General features: G+C 31.2%; 2 protein-coding genes across 2 annotated transcripts; both read left to right on the forward strand.

The window, feature by feature from the left end:
* The first annotated feature begins 7 nt into the window (after positions 1–7).
* Positions 8–9,277, forward strand: LOC130890913 (UDP-glucuronic acid decarboxylase 1). Its single transcript, XM_057795320.1, has 7 exons — positions 8–803; positions 855–1,087; positions 1,159–1,444; positions 2,578–2,691; positions 2,994–3,181; positions 5,092–5,224; positions 5,329–9,277. Exons 1-7 carry the CDS (start codon positions 746–748, stop codon positions 5,571–5,573), a joined length of 1,257 nt encoding a protein of 418 aa, XP_057651303.1. The 5' UTR covers positions 8–745; the 3' UTR covers positions 5,574–9,277.
* A 1,599-nt stretch (positions 9,278–10,876) lies between these two features.
* Positions 10,877–15,279, forward strand: LOC130890912 (probable tyrosyl-DNA phosphodiesterase). The gene is made up of 11 exons (XM_057795319.1): positions 10,877–10,910; positions 10,994–11,353; positions 11,567–11,668; positions 11,781–12,206; positions 12,260–12,362; positions 12,416–12,541; positions 13,328–13,423; positions 13,476–13,646; positions 13,810–14,028; positions 14,099–14,275; positions 14,911–15,279. Exons 2-11 carry the CDS (start codon positions 11,317–11,319, stop codon positions 15,239–15,241), a joined length of 1,788 nt encoding a protein of 595 aa, XP_057651302.1. The 5' UTR covers positions 10,877–10,910; positions 10,994–11,316; the 3' UTR covers positions 15,242–15,279.
* Positions 15,280–26,002: the final 10,723 nt, after the last annotated feature.

A 26,002-nucleotide genomic window follows, 5' to 3' on the forward strand; every position in this document is an offset into this window, starting at 1 on the left:
CAAATTTATAAACTGATATGATTCTCTATCTTCAAAACCGAAAAATATTAGAATTGTTTTTTATAATATATCAAAACTGTGTAGAATTTAAGGATATTTTATAATCTTTTGATTCTAATAAAGCTGGTTGAGTATCTAGTTATGGCATCCAGAAAGAGAAGTTGAATAGCTTCTAAGTATGCATGTTCAATAACCCATGGTACTCTATTTCTTACCCACTTGTGTACCAAACAAATCGCTGGACGATCTTTTTTATTCCCATTATATATGAGATAGCTTCCGTATATTTTTTGAACATAAATAAATACTCTTTAAAATACTTACTTGCTTTAAATTCATCTGGTTATTTATTGTACTCAAATTATTTTTCAGGTCAATTTTTCAGGAAATAAACATTTGATTACGGAAAACTATTAAATTTTTTTGGAAAAAAAAGCGATTTACATATTTTCTACATCTACGAAAATGTAATTAATTCATCTCTATTTCTAATAAACAGAGTTAAAAGTTTCTTCACTTGTAATTTTTGGATATTACAAAAATCTAATATTAATTCCATAATTTTGAAAATTGTATGGCTGCTGTGTTTACACTAATAGCTGATTATGTACTTGCTAATAACAGGCAGCTTCGAATTAATACAAGAAGAAGAAGGACTACTTTTAGATTACAGATAAAAAGCTAAATTTTCAATGTATTTTTCGCTCATTAAGAGTATATTTTTTACTTTAAGAATGATTTCAAAATGAGCCAAATAAGTCCTCGATTCAAGCATATATTAACAGTTATCATTATTATTGCGGGTAATTTTTTAAGTAGTAACATTAATTTGACACTCATGAAATATTTTTTAGTATTATTTATTTTGATACGATCATTTCATGGAGCTAGTGAAGCTGATACTGAAGAGAAACAATTAGCTTTACTAAAATTTCCTGAAGATGTTCAACGTGCTACATATTTACTCAATGATGCTTATCATAAAATTGAAGCTCTAGAAGAAAAAATAATTTCATTAGAAGGCAGAGTACCTAAGACTTATCCTGATGTGAAATTTTTGAATTATTTACAACGTAAAAGAATTTTGGTAAGCAGCGACGTTTAGATTCGTTAGATTATCAAATATGAATTTATTATTATCAACTTGTATTTTTATAGATCACAGGAGGAGCAGGCTTTGTAGGATCTCACTTAGTGGACAAATTGATGTTAGAAGGACATGAAGTAATTGTCGCTGACAATTTTTATACAGGAAGAAAAACAAATGTTGAACAGTGGATAGGACATGAAAATTTTGAACTTATCCATCATGACATTGTAAATCCTTTGTACATCGAAGTGGATGACATATACCATTTAGCTAGTCCAGCTAGCCCACCACATTATATGCAAAATCCCGTCAAAACTATTAAGACTAATACTTTAGGAACTATAAATGTTTTAGGTAAGCAAAACTCTAGAAATGGAAAGTGATAATGGACAATTATTGCAAAGAGTCTAATAGAAGAAGAGAGATCGCACATCTACTCCACTGGTGGTCTGCCTTGTTGAAAAAAAGATGTCAAATGCTGGAGAACGCTCAGTAGACTGCCTTGGAGAAATAGAAAAAGAAAAAATCTTAATCCTGATTATAAATACTTGAAAATAAGCTATATTAAGAAAAAAAATGATGAGGGGGTTGTTAGCTAGTTAACTAAGTGACAAATTGTGCAAAATAAAGGATATCACAATGAGCCTTAGACCTTTGAGAGAACCATGACCAATGTAGATCGAGGTTGCCCATACTTACATAAATTAATATAGTAATAATGAGCTTACATGAAGTAATTTCAAGGGAGGCTTATGAGAAGTGATACCAAAAGCCCCAAACTCCATTGGGGGTTTTGGATTCATCAGTATATATTTCAAGGAAATATATGGAGAGTTTTGAGTGAAAGTTCTGATATATTATGGAGGCTGGCATTTCTGTATTGTTAAAGATATTCAAACTTATATCAATGCTTGGAGCTTTAATCAGCCGTGGGGGAGATATATCAATATTTATTTGTAGAATGGGAGGAATCTGCATATCTAGTTGTCTGATAAATTTAGAAACTCTCTGATAAAAGGGATATTCAACTCTTTTCCTGAATTTGAATGTGCTTTGATAACTATGATATTGTAGTTGGGCATATAGTACTGGCATATGACAATGTTAGGTATTGTCTTTTAGCTAGTAACGGCTCTTAGTTCTACTCGTAAATTTTCTGTGAGATGTTTTGTAAGCTCCAGTAATTATGCATAATGCTTGATTGGCTATGGTATCTAAACATTTTAGGATCTGTTTTTTAACAGAGGCATAGGCGATGTACCCATAATCAGTCCTAGATCTTACAACATACGTGTAGATTGAGAGTAAAGTCTCTTGGTCAGATCCCCACTCTCTGTTTAAGAGAACTTGTAATAGGTTCAGTCCATTCTGACATCTCCTTGAAATGTTTGTTCCAATTTAATTGGGAGTCGAAGAAAAACCCTAGACAACTAAGAAATCCGAACACTCATATTTTCTAATATTTATTGCTTTTTTGTAAATTTAAGGTTTAGCTAGAAGATTGAATGCAAAAGTTTTAATAGCAAGTACTTCAGAAGTATATGGTGACCCTGACATACATCCACAACCAGAAACATACTGGGGCCATGTGAATCCCATAGGTATATATCAAAATATTACAGTTAATTTTTTTTATTAATTGATATATTTTGAAATGAGACAATTCTGTTCTAGAAAACCGACTTCCTTTGGCTATAAGATAATAAATGTTATCTAGTGTACAACACATTTCAATTTTGTAATGTTTTACTGTAAATTGTATGCCTTAATGTTGAGTTTGTGAAGATGTTCTCCTAATCTTATTAGAACATATGATTCCAACAATTATAACTAAAAATAAGAATTTAGTTATTCTGGTAATATTTTAAGGTTTTGAAACGTTGTCATCTTATAAATTTATTAGGACCAAGAGCATGTTATGATGAAGGTAAACGGGTATCAGAATCACTGACTTACGCCTATGCCAAACAAGAAAATATGCAAGTACGAGTAGCTAGAATTTTTAATACTTACGGACCAAGAATGCACATGAACGACGGAAGAGTTGTATCCAATTTCATATTGCAGGCACTTCAGGATGATGTAATAACAGTAAGTTTATATTATGTAGAATTTTGTTGGGGGTTGCTATGTGATGAGATATAGAATATGTGAATTTCTAAGCTATAAAATTATTTTTATATATTAATCAAAAGGCAAAAAATCTATCTCTGATACTCCTGGCAATAGGCCTTCAGTAGATGCACATATATCCTTAGAATATTTTTTTATAACTTCAATTTCCTTTCAATTTAGTATTATTAATAAATAGGTGTTGATATAATCGAAAATTCTATATGAAACTTTATTTATGCTGGCTTTATCTCATCATACCATTGACTTGTGTTTGTTAAATTTGGAGATTTGTTCTTGCAGCTCTGTCAAAAGCTCAGCAAGTTGTTATTCACCTGTTGCTTATTCTGATTTTACAAACTGTTTATAGTATCAATGTTTTATGTCTCCCATTAGTATTTTTTGTTAGGAAGTGGTATTCGGCCTCGGTTAAAGTATATAAATACTCGGATGGAGTGAACAATTAATATTAAATTGGATGCCACCAGCTTTTTAACAAACGGATAAAAAAGGTGGAAAAGCTGGAAACACCTTGATAATTAAGTTAAAAATAAAACAAACTAAAACTGTTCGTAGACAAGATAATCCAAATTAATATCTATTGCTCGGGACAATAAAAAAGTTTTGGAAACATATAAATTTATCAAAAAATAATAAATTCGCATTAACAGCCTATCCAAAAGAGCACAACGAATAAAAGCAGGTATAAATTAAAAACAACTCAGATTCATAAATGTTACATTTAAATCTGTTTTCAGTTTATTCTAGTTTTGACAAGGGAAGATTAGGTTTCGCAAACTCATTCCGTTAAAACTTGTTTTTACTATTCAAAACTAGTATTGACTAGAGAGGGGAATGGGGTACATTGATACATGGGGCACATAGGTATACTACATATTCATTGAAAACACAACGCGTTAGACGAACCGTTCGCCACAACAACAAAATTTTCGAAGTTTTCTTTCGTACGTGATTATTCTTATGTATTTAGTGTTATCTGTGTTATATTAAGACATTTGGTAAGTACATACGTGTCATTACATTACATAGACTTGAATTTTTTGATTATTTATTGCTTTAATTTTTATAAAATATTTATTTCGATTATAGAGGCAAATTAATGCAAATGCTCATTTATACTTATCAGTATTTAGTTAAATGTATGTATATGTAAGACTTAATATATTTTTATTTTCTTTATAGAAAAATGGTTCGAACATTTAAACGCAAAACGAAGAGAACTTTCATCGACGAAATATCTGTGGCTTCTGCGATATCTAACATGTTGGAAGGAAATTCTACAGCATAGAATAAAAAAAATGGCGTTTTATTTAATACACTTGGCTATTTTCAATTCACATGTTTTACATAATAAAGTCAATTTTAGAACCAAAATAGACATTGTCCAATTTCGTTCAAAAATCGCTAAAGAATTATTGGCTCAAGTGGTCCTGCCAAATTATAATACCCGTGGGCATTTTTCAAGTGGCGATGCGCCACATCGTTTGCAAGCGAAAAATTGTGCACATTTTCCGTAGAATATTCCGGCAACAGAATTAAAGAAACACCCTACAAAAGTGTGCCTCGTATGTTATAAACATACAAGAAAAGAAACCACTTGACCATGCAAACCTAACCATAAAATACCACACGATACAAAATTATTAGTCTTTATGTTAGTTTGTGTTCTTTATAAATATTTCCATTTTGTTTCATTTATATATTTATTTACATTTTGTAATTGAAATGTTCTTTCAAAAATATATGTATATCACCAATATAAGTATATTCCAAATAAAATGTATGTACATAAAAGTCTTCAAATAATTCAGAACTCAAATGTTTAAGAAAATTTTTGAAATAATCAAAGATGAAATTGATATTTTTAGGTATATGGATCTGGAGAGCAAACACGATCCTTTCAATATATCTCTGATTTAGTAGAAGGCTTGGTAGCTTTAATGAATTCCAATTATTCACAACCAGTCAATTTGGGAAATCCTGTAGAGCATACAATAAATGGTATATTTCATTCATATTGACTAAAATAATGATTATTAGTGAATGGTATTTTTATTGATATACTAAGTTCCCGATATAAATTTAATCAATACTGTTTGTTCCAGAATTTGCTACAATAATAAAAAATCTTGTTGGTGGTAACAGTAAAATAGTTCACTTAAGTGAAGTGGAAGACGATCCGCAACGAAGACGACCCGACATTTCTAGAGCGAAAAAGATTCTTAATTGGGAGCCAAAAGTCGATCTAAATGTTGGACTTCAAAAAACAGTCGAGTATTTCAGACAAGAACTCAAACGATTTAGATACACTCCTAAGAATAAATATCTTTATAATAACTACCATCCTTAATTAGAATTCTTATATATCCTTATTTAAAAAATAATATATATTTGTTGAACATAGCAAGAATATAAAGGACTCCCTTTCTCAAAATATTAACCAAAGAATAATACTGCCACATCCAATTATCAAAATAGAAGTAAACATAAAGAAATGAACTAAATTTTGTTGCAGATATTTGTTTAATTGGAATAAACGAATAATGTAAATGTCACATAGATATTACAAGGGCTCCTATTGAATATTACAGATATATCACTGCTTTGATTTCTCTAGAAACTCCGCCGTGACCTAAGACATTTAAATAGGTTATATTCAGCGTTGCTTCACAATCCGGCCGTAAAATTAAATTCCACAGATATTCCCAATCGATAATAGTGTGCGTGTACTTTACTATGCCGTTTCTAAATCAGTTTTACCTTCTGTATATTTCTCATAATTTCGTTTTTCCGTCTTAGTGAGATATCTGTAATATTTAATGAGGGACAAAGGAGTTGCATGCGGCCATTTACAGAATAACCAAAGCAAAATTAAAAATATTTAATTCTCATGTAGATATTCCTTTTAATTTTTAGCAAACAAGTCAAATTAAGTAAAAATTGTCTGTATTAGACGTGATCTACTGTAATATATTGACGGTCTGTTATGAGGTTGATTCAAATATAAACCGGAGTTTTGCTATAAAAAAATTTATTATTAAGTTACAGAGTTGACATTTTTTACAGATTTTCTAAGTAATGTCCGTCACACTTTGTCACCCTTTCAGATGCCTTTTTCGTAAAAATCTGTAACAAGTCGCATACGAAGGATTCTACTTCCTCATTGCTTTCAAATAGTAGTTCTCCAAGTGTCTTTTTCAATGAGCCAAATAAATAATAGTCACATTGCGACAAATCGTGACTACAAGGAGGGCGTACTAGTGTTTCCCAACTAAATTTTTTCAACATTTCCATCTTAAACCGAACTGTATGCAGTGTTACGTTTCCTTGCAGCAATATCGCACTAAAGATTGGATTATAGCGACGTTTTGATCTATAAACAGGTTTCACCGTACTTTTTAGAAAGTTACTATAATACGGTGCGTTCACAACTCGTTGTCCAATGATAAAATCAATCGGAATCACTGCTCTCATGTACCAAAACACAGTACACAATACCTTCTCCACTGACAGTGTAATTTTGTTTCAACTGGCGCGCCTATGTTGATGCCCAATTCTTATGCTTTATCGCGTACAGTACTGCATCGGGTTCCCAAAATGAGGTTTTCTAAAGCACTGATGTTCTAGATGGTTCTGAGGCATATGGCAAATTTGCCACCACTTCTCAGCCTTATTGGAATTTTTTGCGGGTTTATTCACAAATTCCGGTTTATATTTGAATCAATCTTGTATTTGGCTACATTTACAGGGCGATATTGACGGTCTAATTGACTTATTAAGAGCTAAACGTCAGTGCGTGGTTTAATATTGAAAATGTATTTCTTCAATGCATAGAAATCATGTTTTAATGAATTTTGGAACCTTTTGTCTTTCTACATTGAGCTGTACAAAGGAATATAAATATAAGAAAGTAATAGTGAAAATAAAAGTTTGCACTATATCGCACCGCCGCTAAAAGAGAGTCACAACTCGAAAAAATGCTATTAAAATATTTAAATTGATATCTCAGTTTTTCAGTAACTAAGGTAACTTGTTGAATATTTATTTTGTTTTATTTTGGATAGAACGTTAATCTGTATTTTTGGTAAAAAAGTGACCAAGTTGTGACAGTTTTTTTAGAATAAACATCAACTCTTTTGGAAATTACCCAAAAAATGTTACAAAATACAAAAATAAAGTAAAATAGACGTTTATTACAAGACGTTACAAAACGGCGAGTAAAAATTTAGGGAGATCTTTTTTTATTTTCTTTGAATGTAATTAAATTTTTGTACACCTAGCTTAAAGTACTAGAAATCAGTTCCTATTTTCTGCTTAAATTCATTTACCTTTTAAAATAAACCATGGTAGGATTGATTAATTTTGCAACATTTACTTTGAAATCCTATAGTTCCGATATCATCAGTCCAGAAATAAAAATCGGGGTAACAGAATTCATTGACATGTACAGAGTGGCACCCATATACTTTCCTCCAAATTTTCAATATCTATGTATGACATGCTTTGATTAAATACCCTAAAATACTTTCAATAACTCCTTAGTATATGATAAGCGGACGTAGCTAGAACGAAAGGGATTCCTTTTACTCTAAAATCGAAATGGTGATAAAAAAGAGTCTGGTTCTATGTATGTACCCAGTCAATGTGCACAAATTATACGCACCGGAAACAAAAGGGGAACTCTACCATGTCAATGAAAGAATATCAAAACAAAAAAGCAGGACACAATAGATACTTTGGGTGATACAATATCTACATACATACATATATAGGTACAGGGTGTCCAAACATAAGGTGACCCATATACTTTTCTCAAAATTTTTAGATTTTTGACCTTTGAATTATACGTGGTGTCCCAATTCTGCATTATCGAGATCAATTTTGGAATTTGAAATGGAAAAAAAACCCTATATTTTATTGCATTTTTTCATTTAGTAGTAAAAACAAAGGTAACTTTTATTTGACCGATCTATTTGATTTCCGCACGGTTTGGATGAAATCCATTTTATCAAAAAAGGCAACGCATGAAACTGGGCCTAGGGCGGCAGCCAAACTAAGTCCGTCACTGGAAGTTTCTCGACGTGTAGGAAATAGATTGAAACAATGTAGTTTAGATTTGTCTTGTTTTCTTTTTCGCCCCTTTTCTTTTCTTGATAATTCTTTTTCTTCTAAATGCAATAGATACTCATCTTTTAATTTTTCATTATGTTCTGTAGCATTTTTGTAGCTTTCAATTTGATAAGGTATAAAAAAACTAATATTGTATAATTATATAAGATGGCAAAACTGAAAGTGTAACAATATTAATTTTATATAAAAAAGTCACCACTTCAAATGAAGCACTATTCCACTTAAAGATATTATAGAACTAACAGAACAATACACACAAAAGCTGTCACATTACAAAATATGACCCTCGTGGAAAATTGAACAACTGCTTACTGGTATAAAGTCAAAAAGGGGAACCTGTTTTTGAACGTATCGCCGACTACTATCCACAAAGTGAAAGTGGCACTTCCGTCATCTAGTGGTAAAGAGTTGAAATGGAGAAATGACGGTTTTGAACTTGTATATTTAACTCAGTAATTGCATTTTTTGAGTTGTAACACTTTTTTAGTACGGGTGCCATATATACTTCTACATATTTTGTACTTTCTGTCAAATTAATAACTTTTGTAAATTGTTGTAAAAATTTGTTCACTTTTTAATTTTTCACTTTGAGCAAGTATGTATAACAGGAATTGTATATTTTTTTCATATGTTAAAATAACATTTAGTATATTAAGAACCAACTTTCTAAATATATACTTGAAATCATTTCAATATGTTGAATAGTTTGCAAAATTTTTTATTCTGGTAATCTCAATTCAAAAAAATATATCTATAGAAACGCTGTAAAATAATTATTTTTTGCTTATAATACTCTGTGCTACCCCTTTTGATTTAAAATTATTAAATCTGGTCCTATTATAAAAGTTTAATTAAGTTTTATGCGTGATGTTTTTATGGCTGTTTTGTAAAATATATTGTTGAATAAATGTGTATTTTTTTGAATTTTTATGTTGTGGCGTAATCCTATAACTTTCCCATGACTGTCCTGAGTACTAAGTATTTTCATGAAGAATGTGCTTTTAAATTTATTAATTTCAAAAATTTCAAATTTCAAAATTTATACTGAGGTACAAATTATTTACAACAGAAAATTTTACTTCAATTCCTATTAAAGAGGTATTCACCAATAAATAAAATTAATATGTGTGGCGACCTCACCATGCCCACCATACATAATACACTTTCATTTAGAATATTTTCCATCTGTTTCCCCGAACAACTTTCTCAATAAAATAATAATCCTTCGACTTTTAGCTGACCGATACCTGATCAAGGAAATTGCAAATTACCTTGTTAGGGAATTACAAATCACATTTGTTTTATACCCTTCTTAATATCCAATATAAAAACCAACATATATACGTCCTACTTTCCGCACTGTTCACTGTTCCATGACATCCCATTTTATTCCTTACGGGAAGCCAGACAAGACGTTTTATCGTACGTCTAGATCTCATTGGAGCTACGCTGCTCCTAGCATTTCGGCACATATATATATATATATATATATATATATATATATATATATATATATATATATATATTATATATTATATATTAATATATAATTAACAGTAACGTCTTTTCGGTATAGACATTGCTATAAGGATGGCCAATTGGCGATATGTCAAACTTTTCGTCAAGAGATAACGCTGGAAACCTCAATCACACATGCAACTCGCAACAGTAAGAATGTAACAATTTTAGATGAAGCGAAGTGTGCTGAGTTAAAAAATTAATATTTATTAAAAATTTCTACGATTTGCGTTGTACAAAATGATGTAGTAAATATAACCTAAAAGAAATTAACTCATATGCTAATGTGGCTCCAACCTTATTTAACGCATTTCGATGGATACTTTTCATATACAGATGGTGCATTCTTCTAAGCGTTCGAAATACTCTTGGGCATGCCATATAGCGACTATGACCGTTGTGGTCGCGGCGAGAACGTCACTCATGACGTTAACGACGACCCTTATCATGAGGTGGGTCAAAGTGAGCGTTGAAAGAATGAGCGGAATTTTCATAGCTCCAACGACGCAGATCGCAGCCATGGGTATTTATATACCATTGTTTGATGCGGCATGGGGAATTATAAGTACTTTTGAAGCGTTCTTGTGACGCCCCACTAAATATTTTACTATCGCCGCAGAAGATATTTTGATTTTACTTTAATGTAAATTAGTTGAAAATTCCACTAAAAAATTCAATGACTTACAAATTGTAACATAACTTCTTAAAGTTTTTCTTTATTTTAATAATCTTTTTCACTTGGGTTTACGATTATAACGCTCTGCACTAAGTAGAACGGTAAAAATCGTCATGAGTGCTTATTGGAACGCACCCATAGCTTGCTCTCCTTCTCTCTACTCTCAATAGCTTTGTTCTTGGTAGCTGCACTTGCAGAACTAGTTCAGGAAGTGTATACTAAAGCGTTCTTTGTAGCAAAGCCAGCGGTAGTGTCGCTGTTCTTAGTAGCAGTGCAAGAGAGCTAGTTCACCCAGTTCACTGTACTGCTTGCCCTGGGTATAGAGTCAGTTCAGCCAGTGTAGTGCAAGATAGTGCAATAAGTGTAAGCTGGAAACGGTGGCGCTACATTTTCGCCATCGGACGAATGTAAAATATCAAAAAGAACTAAATCGTTTTCCATTACAGTTAATACCACAAGTCCTGAATCACATCAAATAACCTCAAATACAACAATCAACAAATGATCCATTGCTCTCCGCCCTATTTCGTTCTTTATACACTTATGAGCCGGCCTTCAGGGGTCCAGTCCAATACAGTTCCAGTGCGTCTACCAAGAGCAAACCTTATAAAATTTCGTCATTGACGTTTCCCGCCATCAATTTGAATAAAACTTGACACTTTCATAACCCATCTTTAATACATTCTATTTTTTTTGGATGTAATCAGAAAACAGTTTTTAACATTTCCTTTTACATGACATGATTCTATAAAATACCATTTGACAAATAATGGATTCCTTCTTAAAAAGAAAAAATGTAAATTCAGGTACATAATAATTTTATTAATTGTCTCACTTTTCAAGAGGTAACATTTTCATCCTTTGATACAAATACCAGCTTCTTATGACACAATATATTTACCTGATTTACAAAAATTTATTTAGGGTACTTAAAAGGAGGATGGAAATATTAAACTTGTTTATGGAGTAAATTGCGATTTTGATGAATAAAATCCACGTATACATTTTTAATTTTCCAGATAACAATGATGTTAAGAAAATTAAAAAAGAAATTTGCCCTCATTCCTTGAAGTGTTTTAGAAAAAATCCTCATCACTTTAAAGAATTTGATCATCCTCACCGTAAGTTTGTTTTAAAATGCTTAATTTAATTTCACATATACTTAGTATATATTATTATTAAACTTTGGGAATTTGTATTATTTTTATTTATGTGATATGAATATGATTTTAGTTACAAAGCTTATTGAAACCAATACACAGATCGAAATACCAAGTGATTATCCTCAGCCCAAAAATGTATATTTAGAACAAATTGATATATTAAAACCACTATTAAAAATGATATCAAATAAATTGATGTCTTCTTCTGATATAAATTTACCATCAACAAGTTCTTCATTTAATGAAAATTCAATTAATTATAAACAAACAGATAAAGATGCAACAGATATAAAAGTGAAATCTGAAAGTACGATTAAAAGAAAAAACAGCCCAAAGGATAATTTGCAAGAAAAAAATCATACAGAATCAAAAATAAAACCACTACCTGGAACTATGTTGGAAAAATTGGAAAGAAATGCACCATATAATATATTTTTTACTACTATTATTAAAGCCCCCCAAACTAAAGATCAACCCAACTCCATAACTTTTACAGGTAGGCTGATCAAAGTACTTGGAGAAATTGTTACTAATTTTATTTTTGTGTAGATTTATTATGTCCTAGCCTTGGTGCCTTGAAGTGTTCTTTACAAATAAATTTCATGATTGATATTGATTGGTTGTTGAAGCAGTATAAAGAAAGAAATCTAAGGTAACACTTGGTATTATCATGATATTAATATTTCAATTATTAATATATTATAGTTCAAAACCACTAACAATTTTGTATGGGGATGATTGGCCAGATATGGAAAAATTTATAAAAATGTTTTGTCCTAATGTTACCAGCAAACTAGTGAAAATGAAAGATCCTTTCGGATGTCACCATTCGTGAGTATATGATATTAATTTATTGAACTAATTGGTATATTTTGGTACACGAATAACATTTTTTTAACACATTTCCAAAAAATTAAATTTTTCTTATAATAGCAGAATATGAAAAGTAAGAAGTATATTTCTTTAAAAAAATAAAAAATAAAGAATGTCTTATGTTTGAAGACAAAATAGTATAATTCTAATTATTTAAATACAAGATATGAAAAAATCAGTATCTGGCGAATACAGATAAGTACTTATTTCAAATATAATTTTTCAGAAACATCTGTTACAGGATTTTTAAAAATACCTATTTCAGGTAAACTTGAGGATTCTATAATTTAATCAGATTTGACAAATGATACATATTTTTTGTTTTCAACAAAGTTTGTTTAGCAGTGTCTATACAGTTTAATGTTATGACATTAATCATTTACTTTACTAACCAAAAAAGATACTAACACAAAATCACCTTAATTATCTTAAGATCTTCCTTGTTCACACTTTTAACTTCATCTGGGTCATACTCATTATCAATACCATAGCAATTATCTTGACTCCATATAATGTATATCTCCATTCTCTTGTATGAATCTTCATTGCAGGAAGTGTGCAGTTTTTTTCTTCAGTTGCTTTTTTCAGTCTGAGCTCTTCTTTTTTTTTTAATTTTTCTTCGTATCTAAGTTGGAATTTCTGGAACTGTTCTTGACATTCATACTGAACACAAACTATGAAGTATTTGCTACAGGTGAACTGCCTGATTCTGCTGCTCTTACCTTAATGTTTTTTCTTTTATAGGAAAATAGGAATTTATGTTTATGAAGATAATTCTCTTAGAGTTGTGGTTTCAACTGCAAATTTGTATTATGAGGACTGGAACCATTACAACCAAGGGTAGATATATAACTTCTCCATATTCTAGTTTTACCTACTTCGTTTTTCATAGATTGTGGGTTAGTCCTACTTTACCAAGATTGTCAGATTCTTCTTCAGAAAAAGACGGAGAATCACCTACACAATTCAAGACAAATCTATTGAACTATTTAAGAAGTTACAAAGAATCTATTTTGGAACCATTTATACAGTATGTACAGAAAGCAGATTTTAGTGCTGTTAGGTAATTTGCATTACTATATATACTATACTATATATACTATACTATATACTATACTATATACTATACTATATACTATACTATATATATATATATATATATATATATATATATATATATATATATTACTGAATCAAAATAGATTTATCTAAATTTAAATTTCCAGAGTATTCTTAATTTACTCAGCTCCCGGAAAGTATTATCCAAATAGTAATGGCAGTCATTTACATGCTGTTAGCGATTTACTTTGTCGGCACGTTGATTTACCAGCTAAAACTACTCCCCAAAGTGAAGGACCTCTGGCTTGGGGTGTAGTAGCTCAATCATCAAGTTTAGGTGCTATGGGGAAAAATCCTGCCGATTGGTTAAGGGGTTCCATTTTAAGGTAAACAAACAGATTTGACAACTTCTTTTTTCATTTAATATATATTGAAGATTTTTTTTCAATTATTAAGGTGCTTGGCAAGCTATAAAGGAAGTAAAAAACCCATGAATTCTAATGCCAGTATTAGCATTGTATATCCCAGTGTTGATAATGTGATGAATGGATATTTTGGTCATGAAAGTGGTGGATGTTTGCCCTATTCAAAGACTACTAATGAAAAACAAAAGTGGTTACAGGATTATATGTAGTAAGTTTTTAAAAAATAAGTAAGTATTAAGTTATATGGATGTGAACAGGGATACATAAAAGAAGAAGAAACCGAACAAGATGTGAAAAATATGCAAATTCGGAATGGTAAAAAATTGCAGCAGAAAGTACGTGAGAAAGTAGTTGAAATACAACTACCAGACTAGTATTAACTTGTATAAAATTCACTATTCACTAAGACTTATTACTTAACACTTATCTAATTCTTAACATATTAATTTATTTAAATACACCATCTACTTGTGTTCGGAATGACATCAAATTATTTACTGACTTCCCTGTTAATAAACAAGTGACTACTTCTCGATATTTCGGGTCTAGAATATAGACAAACAAATTGTCGTTCCTAGAAACTGATTCTATAAAAACATTTGAGTAAATCGCCGCCATATATAAACATATGTAAATAGCCTTTCTGAGAATTTCCGCATCCTTCAAAATTTAGATTCTTGTAACAATCGAACAGAACTGGCTTCAAGTTCCATGTCGTGGACGAGTTCGTAACAATAAGTAATACAACATCTTCTATTACTTATCAAAATAGAAGAAATAGAATTTTTATTGATCATTGCATATAATTTTTGTTTTATTAAACTATAATTTTTTTGCTTTTAGTCAATGGAAAGCTGAATCTTATGGTCGTACCCGAGCGATGCCACATATAAAAACTTATTGTCGAATTTCTCCATGTTTAAGCAAATTGGCTTATTTCTTATTGACTAGTGCTAATTTATCGAAATCTGCTTGGGGAGGTCCTTTCGGAAAAGACATGGGGGTTTATGTGAGATCTTATGAAGTCGGTGTATTATTTTTGCCCATATTTTTTGATGAAGAATACCTTGAAATTAGTAATACCAATAACAGGAAAAATAAGAATTTGTTTCCTTTTATGTATGAACTTCCATTAACACCGTATAAAAAAGATGATTATCCATGGTGTAATTAATTTTTGTTATCTATTTTTTCAATAAAGTGTATACCTAATGTGTTTTTATTTATCAGGTTGATTTCATAAGAAATTAATCATTCATTCCGAGTGGATAAGAAATGTTTATGCCATTGGCTACAAATATTAAAATCACTTTCTGGTATAATACTAATTACAATTGTGAATCGTAGGGGATTCTCATAATCAGACCATACAACTCCTTTTGCCGAGGAAGTTGCAAAACATATATAAGGGCTTAAATCAAAATTATCTTGCACAATTATGAACAATCCTATATTCCTTTAGATGCTTTTAATTACTAGAAACGTGTTTTCCAATATCTTTATGTTTTGAAAATGGTTTTGATTCTTATACAAGAAGCAGAGGCGGCTAATGCATAAATGCTGCAGTGCTGCAGAGTTCCTAAAGATATCAAGAAATAAAAAATGATAATTACATAATTTGAATAAAAATGTTTTACTTCATTTATCTATACAATTACTATTCACTAAGACTTATTACTAAACACTTATCTAATTCTTAACATATTAATTTATTTAAACACACCGTCTACTTGTCTATCCTGATGTGTTCGGGATGACATCAGATTATTTACTGACTTCCTCGCTAATAAACTAGCGACTATTTATACAAAAATATTTTCTCGATAATTTAGTTCCAGAATATAGAGCATTTAAGGAAATAGCCGCCGTATATAAAAACATCTAAATAGCCTTTTTCCGCATCCGTCAAACTTCAGATTCTTGTAACATAATCGAACAGGACTGGCTTCACGATTTCGTGGGCGAGTTCGTAACATTAATAATCTAAAGTAACAACATTTTCTATTACTTATCAAAAGAAAAATTTTGATAGTTTAGAATCGTCTCTTAATATCTCGATAAACAACACATTTAAGTCGACCAGCAGAATAATCTACCTACCTTCCACCTTCACGATGCCGTAGTATTATTTATCGGGGATGCAAGTCCGTGTTCATCGCGCTTTTCAAGATCTACAAGGAGCCGACTTACTGTACTTGTGGTCTTAGACAGTGACGTGCTTTAAGTGAAGAAGTTGCTGCATTCAGTCCTGCGCAACGAGTAATACACCGTGGGTTCGGCTCCGTGTAAAAAATTCCCAAACTATCTAGTTCTTTACGAGGAGTGGAAATTAATAACAATATACTATAATAGAGTGAATGGGATGTCGTGCAGTATGGAAGCTGTTTTTCATTTATAACTATAAAGATATTTAAATATTCATATGAAAAAAAGATTGTGTAGGTAGGAGAAAAACATTGAATTTGTGGTTGTAAGTAAAACATGCATTATATTGTTTTCCCTGCTTACTTTTTGGTGGACGGAAATTGAGTTCAGCGATCTAGAGCACTTAAGTGTTAAGTAAGGAGATAAAAAACACGAAAACTCCAAAAATAATCTAAATAATTGCATAAAATATGGGTTTTTAGTATCAACCTAACCAACATTATAGCTAAATTAGATTCTACTCATTGGTTGAATCTATGGAAACATTTCGAAAATTTATATACTTTCAATAATCCTGGCAAATTTCTTGGATTTTTGGAGTGCATTAGATGCAACTCCAAGCGAGTCCATAAGCATACCTAAGATTAGTAAACATCTCTCAATATTATGGTTTACCTTCAGTCTCTGAAGACGATAAATTGATAATCGAAACGCGCGTTATACAATAATGTTATTCTGGTGTCAAAGATATGTTCAGTATATTCTTTTAACGTAGTAACATATAAAAGTCGTGAAGTAGTACTTTGTGCTTCATATTTTTCGTGTGTGGCGACGTTCCAACAATCCATTATTTCAGAATTGAAGCAGATAAAACCAATTGAAATTTGACAAAGTCGAAAAACCTTGAACATTTTTTACTACGAGCCTCCATTGGCGAGAATTGTGAACATTTTTTATTGTTTTAGAGAAATTAGAAAGTTATTTTATTTTTTCTTCGATGCAATGAGAAAATAATTATAAAGTAATGTTTCTATTTTGTTTTATTGATTAAAATGCAAAAATAGGAGAAGTAGCAGTCCACTTAACTGTTTTGTCTGACTGACGTTCAGAAACTGAACCAAGTATAGGGATCATTGCTCTATGATAGGATCTCTTCTACTTTTTCCAGTTTTTGTTTTAATTTTAAAGGTTGTTAACTACACTTATATGGTTAAATATGATTAAATCTTGCGAGCAGAATGAAGATCTAGAAATACCGAAAAAAAGGAGACATAAACATGAAATATCTTGGAAAAATTACTGTACAAACCTAAAGTAATAAGAGTATTAAATTTCCTCCGAAAATCGAACGAATTGTTCGGAAATTCTGATAGAAATCTCCCGTTGATTTAGGATCTACAATTAGCTAAAAATTAAAATCTATTTGATTCTATTATAGCACCAACGCGATACTGGTCACCTACTCAGTAGAACCCGCAAGGAAACCTTAAGGAGAAATGACATGTTAATTTTATATCTTGTTTAACAACTATGGGGCGGTAGGGCTACGTAGCGGCCAGTGCTGTCTTCATTTATATTTACGATGTAAATATAAATCCATTTCACGGCAATCAAGAAAATACCATAATAAACAATCTCTAGAATCTCTTATCAGTAAAATCAGGAATTTTATAGTTCAGAGAATTCAATAATAACAATTATTTTTATTTTCATGTCAAAGTATCGGATCGAGAATGGAGGAAGAGATTTATTTTCTTCTTCTTTCACTTGCCGACATGATGCCGGCAATTGAAAGAAGGCACTCACAAGGAAAAGATCGTCCCACGAGTTTTTTTGCTCTTATCAGTAAATTATAGGGTCATACTTTAGGAGCACAACTGCCTGCGATGAATAATGTTCAAATTATCCGCTTAAGCCCTGATGAAACTAAGTACAAAGCCTTTAACTGGCAACACCGTAATATTACGAGTGTATTCAGCTAGTTGTACAGAATTTTATAGTTTTCACCAAAACAGAAAAAATATGTCGATTCCCTGAACCGATTTAGTACAAAATAGCGATTTATTTGGTCCTAGGAATCGATTCTTCGATTAATCGATTTCAAATTGTCATGTCTAGGCGATTGTGTTGACGGCATTCTCGATGGTCAGCCCGGAATGATACTTGTGCCAGACTTCTTAATAAAGATTTCAAACACTTAATATCGGCTCTTCAAGGTATATAGAGTGACTCTTTCACACAAAGAGCTTTGATTAAAAATATCAACTTATAAGGCTATTGGCTCAACTAAACTCTCTAGAAACAAACATATCGAAATTTTGTGTTAAAACAATTTAAAATAGTCTTTAAACTTTTACAGACGTAAAGGTAGTTTCTAGGCTCTACGAGTCACTCATCATTTTCATAGAAAGCAAAAGGGGATTTTCTGATGCTTCTGATGCACAAGAGAATAAGAAACATGAAATGTTGTTACTAAGACGTGGCCATTTTAGAGTTAATACCTTGTTTCCAATATGCGATCAATTGTTGAGCAAGTTAAGAAGATGCAAATTGGATATATTGTCTGAATCAGAAGTGAGAGATAACGCCATAAAACTCCAAGAATTATACCCACTTGATCTTGCGGATAATTTACTATTGAAACAATTGTTGACGTTGGAAAACAAAATGAGTTTAAGGCGACTTGACTTATTTAATAAGGAAATAACGCAAAAAATATAAATATTTAAAAAATGATGCCAATTTTTGTATGGTCCTGTTCCATGATGATTTTTCATATACCTTAATTTATGGGAAGGCGAACCTAATTGGCCCAAAAGCATCAAATTTTGAAGCACCTACGCCAATGAGTTTACATAAAACCAAAGAAACCTGACGCGAACAAGATCTGGGGTTTCAATAATATGTTTTCTGTTTGTTTATAAACGAAACCTTAACCTAATTTGGAAGAAATAATTTCCTGGTCTTTTAATAAATGAGTTATTTTAATACAATAATCTTGAACTTAGAAAAAAAAACCAGTTTCGAAACAACAAAAATACATTTAACAATGTACAAAACAATTTATGTCTGCTACAAGTTTTATATTGTTGATTATATAGTTCCTACTATTCTCTTGAATATCTATGACCGTTTTCCAATTCCATATTTCATTTGGGAAGTCTAATTTACTAACTAACAAACTGTAATAAAGGTTTTATATACTACGACAACTAAAATTTGTCCCGTATCTCTCATTTAACTATGTAAATGCCATATACTTGTTTGATTAATTAGGACATCAACATAAGACTTCGAATCAATAATCATTAGAAGGTATAGTCTAATAAACTAAAAATGAAATTAGTCAGGTATAATATCATCACGTAAAAGTATTTTAATTAAATTATAATTTAAAATATTCGTTGTGTTTTGTTCAATACTTATATGTGTAATATTTGAAGAGCAGAAAATTCTTACTTGATAGTTATTTGTTAAAACGATTTCGTTCGCTCCTTTGGAAATGAAATTTACGCTATTGTTGCCATTATCATTGGTCCCAACATGAGTTACGACTGGTTGAACCATTGTAGCATTCTTCCATGTCAATTCAATACATTCATCTATTGGACTACATGGAAAACGCTCCATATCTGCAATTTTTATGTTACATCTTGGTACTGTTTGTCAATACACAAGTTAATAAAATATTTTTGGTACAAAAAATGCAACAACTTTTCAAATAGTAATCAATATTTGCTCAAGTTTTATATCACGTCTAAGTTTTTGTTACAAACCTAAATTCCAACGAACGCGATCTAAACATGGTTTGTCCGTTTTTAATAAAAACTCATTACAAATTGCTGAAGTTCTATAGGGTTAGATATAATAAATTCGAAGACAACCTGTTAATAAATTAGATAGTTCAAATCATTCGTACACAAAACTGAGCGAAAATATTTATTAAGGCAACAAATTTGGTACAAGAGTTGGGACAAATTTTTTCTTTCTCAAAGTATAAGAATCAATAATTGCTTAATTTTGGACTTATGTTTAAATTTTTTCTACAAATCTTAATTTCTGATTTCCTTTCTATTTAATTAAAACTCATCAAAAATTGGAGAGAGTTTATGGTATAACGCTTCAAAACCTATCAATAGAGGTTGGAAAACATTTTGAAAATATACTCAAAATTTTTTTGTTATTGAAATAATTTTTTCTTACTTCTCAGTTACCACATAATTGAAAGAAGAGTATGGCAAGATTCAATTATTCACGAGGTTTACAAGAAATCTACACCCGATGTTTCATTATAAAGTTGACTACGGTTGTGGTTGAGAGGTAGAAAAAAACTTTATTAGCAACGATTTTACATTTATTTATTTGTTTGGCCAACTCTATAAATGGATTAGGAGTCTATTTCAGTTCTTTCAGCTGTTTTCTTGGAATCATTCTGTACAAATTTATGACATTTTTGTTGATCTCTAATCTAGTGTTTTGATCATATTCACTTTTACAGCTTAGGTTTAGAGGTGAATTGTTTCTCGAAGCTTATCTTTTTTGGTATTTCATACTAATATATCTCCCAAATTTGATTCTTTTCCGAATGAGCCTTCGGTTTGTTCCTGGTGACTCGTTCTCTAAGTGGAGACGTGGGTGATTTGGAATCATTTCTAGCGTAGCCGTTGGGCAAGTCTTCATGACCCCGGTTGTACATAGACCAGACTTAGTACCTTCCAAAGGTGTTCGGACCGCCGCAGACCTCTAACCCATAAGTGATCTATTGGCTTTTACATCCATAGCAGGATCTTTGGATTACAACCCTAATTCCATCCCGTGAAGTTTCTGCATACCATCAGGACTTTCGTAGCTTTACTAGATAATTCATGATAAAATTAACCTATAGAATTTACGAATTAATCATAGTTACGGATTTATATGTTAGGAGATGTAGTTTAATCACTTCGATTTTTCGGTGGATTCAACAATGTGTGTTCTAAAATATCATCTTAATATCGTTAAAAAACTGAGAGAAAAAACGTTGCTGTATACTATGAATAATGTAGTTTAAGCTTATCGAAAATGTTTACAAATTAGTTCATATCACTACAAAATATATAATTTATTTACCAGGAACAATTCATAGATAAAAAGATGGGTTAACAAAAGAAATTATTTGTTTTGTGAAGTTCTTTCTGATACCTATAATACTGCCTCGGTGTAATAAGTTTTCTTCATATTTCGTGAATTAATTATCGAGGCGTAGGAGGCACTTCTGTTTTATAGTTTCAAAAGAAATTAATTTGTTGTCGACCTTCCAATCTATTCATTTTATAGAATCTCAGTGTTGTCCTTTACATCGCCTACCAAGGGCAACAACTTGAAGTAAATTTGTAGTGATTTTATTTTTCATACTCTACATGCTCTGTAGCTGCCCGATTAAAGTACATAAGAAAAAAGAATTAGTCACCACAACGACGGATCTCCACAACTTGACAACAGTTGATGACTGCAACTATCCCAGCTATTCTCAGATACATTTCTGTTCTTATCTCTAGTACTCGTATATATGAGTTGCTTGTAATTTAAAACTACTGATCGTCGGTGTTTTTCTGGTTTTCTGCCTGCCCCCCATTTGAATTAAGAAAAAAAAACAATAATATTTCCTAAAAACCAAAAAAAATGTATGCTGGTGGCGTCCAATTTCATATCAAATATTTACCCCATTAAAATACGAATTATTTATACAGAGTTATTCTAAATGATGCACCTATTTTGAAAAATTCGTATTTATTAAAGTACAAATGCTACATGAATAATTTTTATACCAATGGATAGAGGAAATTTCAAAGTTTTTTTTAATGTATTACAATGTGGCCACCTGCTGCTGCACGGTAAACATCTAAGTAGTCATCTGTGTGTGTGTGTTATCCTCCATCATTTATAGCACATTACCGCAAAATTCGAAACACTTCTCTTTGTCATTAGGGTTGAGAACTTGCACGAGTTCTAAACGGCGAGGCTTGTACAGCAAACGCCGTCTCAGAACTTTCCATACAGCTCTATTGGTAGACTTACTTGGGCTGCGAACAAAACTGTCTGATATCATCTTCTAACACACGCGGTCAGCCTGTGCTTTTTTCTTTACACACATTTCCATTTAAATTGATTAAACCAATGAGTAATGCTTTTTCTAGTTGGTAGTTTAATACCAAGTTCAGCACGAAATGCCCGCTGCACTACAATTTGCGACTCACTTCTTGCTCAACTCAATAACACAGAACACCTTGTGCTCTACAGTCGCCATCTCGCTCACAACTGGCAGTGACAGAGAATGGCGGCCTATTGCCGCGAGAACTCTAGCGGCCGCTTCTGGAACCATCACCGCCTGCCTACTCTTGTAATACATTAAAAAAACCTTTGAATCTTTCCCTTTTCATTGGTATAAAAATTATTCATGTAGCATTTAGTATTTTGAATTAATTTAAAAATGGGTCCATCATTTAGAATAACCCGGTACTTTAATTGGGGTCGAAAATCACTTCGACGGGAAACGTTACATTCTGTTTACATGTTTAAAAAATCACAATATTTGTAAGACTAGATAAGACACAGAATAAAAAACTGGTGATTGATTTGAATTGTTCATCACAGTTGTTTTAATTACATTTTGGAAGAATTTTTCCATTTAGTAATGTAAATTCAATTTAAAGTTGAAACCAATTACTTTAATAAACGTTTCTTCTAATAATGGTTGCCAGGTTTACCCCATATATTTGTAAATGAGGGAATTATTAATTATAGCAAATACCAGGAAGATAGGCGAAATTTCAATTCTGGATAATTCTGGAAAGATCTACAACTAGATCATTATACTAACAAAGCTAAAAATTTTCAACGGAATTAATGATTATCTCAACAAGATTTGCAATACGCTATTGTTTGCTGACATCGAATTTGATATAATTTGCTGACGGCGATAGCAAAGTCAACCGTTCAGCCGACTATCTTTTTTAATATTTGATTGGCATAAAAAGTATATATTTTTTTTCTGTGTCGTTCCAGGGGTGGCTGGTGCATAACCGCTGCAGCTTTCTCAAAAAAATGAGAGCTACAAAAATGATTACATTAAATTATACTAATAATCTAAACTGATACATTAATTGTCGATTAGATGAATAATCGTTTTTTGGCCCCACAGCTCCGATGACCATGAAAATTTAGTTTGTTGTACAGTTTTTTTATGTGAGGGTTAAACGATACAATAAGTAATAGAAAATGTATCAGTTTAGATTATTAGTATAATTTAATTTAATCATTTTTTAACCCTCATTTTTTTGAGAATATATATGAACAAAAAAATAGATTTATGGACTGAACCAAGCTGGAATTTCGAAAAGTCTCGACGTTTCGGCTCCCACTTTGAAGTCGTTATCAAGTCCCGTAACACCCTATATAATTATAACACTTTTATAGTATATTTAGCTTTTTTTCGATTCTTTTGCTTTTCTATATTCAGGACTTGACAAAAAAATATTAAACGTTACTTCAGTGCTCTTTTAGTACATCATATAACGCAAGATCTAATGCTAACGAAAATGAAATGAATAAGAAAAGCGGCGAATGAAAGAATATATGAATAGGTGCTTCGCTTTCTGAATTATTTCCGGACACAATTAATTTTTCCTCAGGTATAATCAGTGTCGCGGTAAGAATCATTAAATGATATGAAGGAGGTAAAAAAGTAAAGAAAACGTTTTTTTACCAATATCAGTTTAAATCTTTACCAAGATAATCAGTTAATATGATACCTAAAGGGCATTAAGTTCCAACATTGAACGGTGCAGAGTTATGAAAGGTCGGGTGAATTTGGAACACTATGCAAATAAGTTATTAAAATCTTGAAGTTATTAAACGTGGATAGAACAAAATGTATTTAGTATTAAAGAGATGTGGCTCCGGAATGGACCGAACAGATGCGGCTTTTTAGAATATAAGAACGTCATCATCCATAAAATGGCATGCAGTTGTATCTAAAATGTTGAAGAATGATTTAAATGATAAAACAATGTGTTACACAGATTTCGAAAGTTAAAGACAAATTAACTTTTATTTTAAATTTTTCTCAAATTATTAAGAAATTAATAGACTACTTTCCACATGTATGCCGATCATATATTTTCTAGTTGCATTTGGTTGAATTATCTCATTATAATTTTGATATTAGAAATAATTATAAATGTTGTTAAGGATTAGTTGTTTCTTGAATGACTAGCTAAACGATATCTGGTAGGAAATAAGAAGTAAATCAATTCAAATTATTGATAAATATTAGTATTATATTTTTCAAATAATCTATAGTTGTCGGCGCGATGTTGGGACCACTTCAAAGCAGAGTTTAAGGTTGTCTAAGAGCAATACGAAGAAGTTTCTCCGTGGTGTCGTAACAGTTTACGAAACATGAATCCACTGGCACATAATAAAGACAAACGAATATTCGAAACAGTGGAATGCGATTGCCACCGTTTTCTGGAAATCACAAGGTGTGATATTTATCGGCTACCTGGAGAAGGGCGGTGCTATAAAGAATTATTGAACCGTTTAGACGCCAAATTGAGGAAAAAAAGGACCAATTACACTCTGATGACACACTCATATTACCACAATCAAACTAAAATGAGACTAGATTGAGAAATAAATCGCCATGTTCCGGATTTTTTGTTTACTACAACTTGGTAACAAAAAAGTTGCTTTCATTTGTGAATATGTGTTGGACTGCAAGGGACAAACAAAGAGGTTCCAGAAGAAAATTTTCTTATTGGAAAAGCGCTATCAATGAAAATGAAGTCCTGTAGTCTTAAAAAAGACTTTCCAGAAGCCAAATTTTAGACAAAATCTTCAGAATCCACTTTACATACATTCGAATTTTGACAATATTGGGTATAGTGATAATAAACGTCTTTGTCCAATATATTTTTAAACTAATTTAGAAAAATCAAAATGAGTAGGTAGCATCTTAATCCTTTTATTGTAATACCTATTCGAAACATTCGACCAAGACGTTTTGGTAAGGAACGAGGCAAAATTAGACTAGGTTGAGAAATAAATCGCCATGTTCCGGATTTTTTGTTTACTACAACTTGGTAACAAAAAAGTTGCTTTCATTTGTGAATATGTGTTGGACTGCAAGGGACAAACAAAGAGGTTCCAGAAGAAAATTTTCTTATTGGAAAAGCGCTATCAATGAAAATGAAGTCCTGTAGTCTTAAAAAAGACTTTCCAGAAGCCAAATTTTAGACAAAATCTTCAGAATCCACTTTACATACATTCGAATTTTGACAATATTGGGTATAGTGATAATAAACGTCTTTGTCCAATATATTTTTAAACTAATTTAGAAAAATCAAAATGAGTAGGTAGCATCTTAATCCTTTTATTGTAATACCTATTCGAAACATTCGACCAAGACGTTTTGGTAAGGAACGAGGCAAAATTAGACTAGGTTGAGAAATAAATCGCCATGTTCCGGATTTTTTGTTTACTACAACTTGGTAACAAAAAAGTTGCTTTCATTTGTGAATATGTGTTGGACTGCAAGGGACAAACAAAGAGGTTCCAGAAGAAAATTTTCTTATTGGAAAAGCGCTATCAATGAAAATGAAGTCCTGTAGTCTTAAAAAAGACTTTCCAGAAGCCAAATTTTAGACAAAATCTTCAGAATCCACTTTACATACATTCGAATTTTGACAATATTGGGTATAGTGATAATAAACGTCTTTGTCCAATATATTTTTAAACTAATTTAGAAAAA

This window comes from Diorhabda carinulata, chromosome 2, assembly GCF_026250575.1.
Source record: "Diorhabda carinulata isolate Delta chromosome 2, icDioCari1.1, whole genome shotgun sequence".
Classification (NCBI taxonomy): domain Eukaryota; kingdom Metazoa; phylum Arthropoda; class Insecta; order Coleoptera; family Chrysomelidae; genus Diorhabda; species Diorhabda carinulata.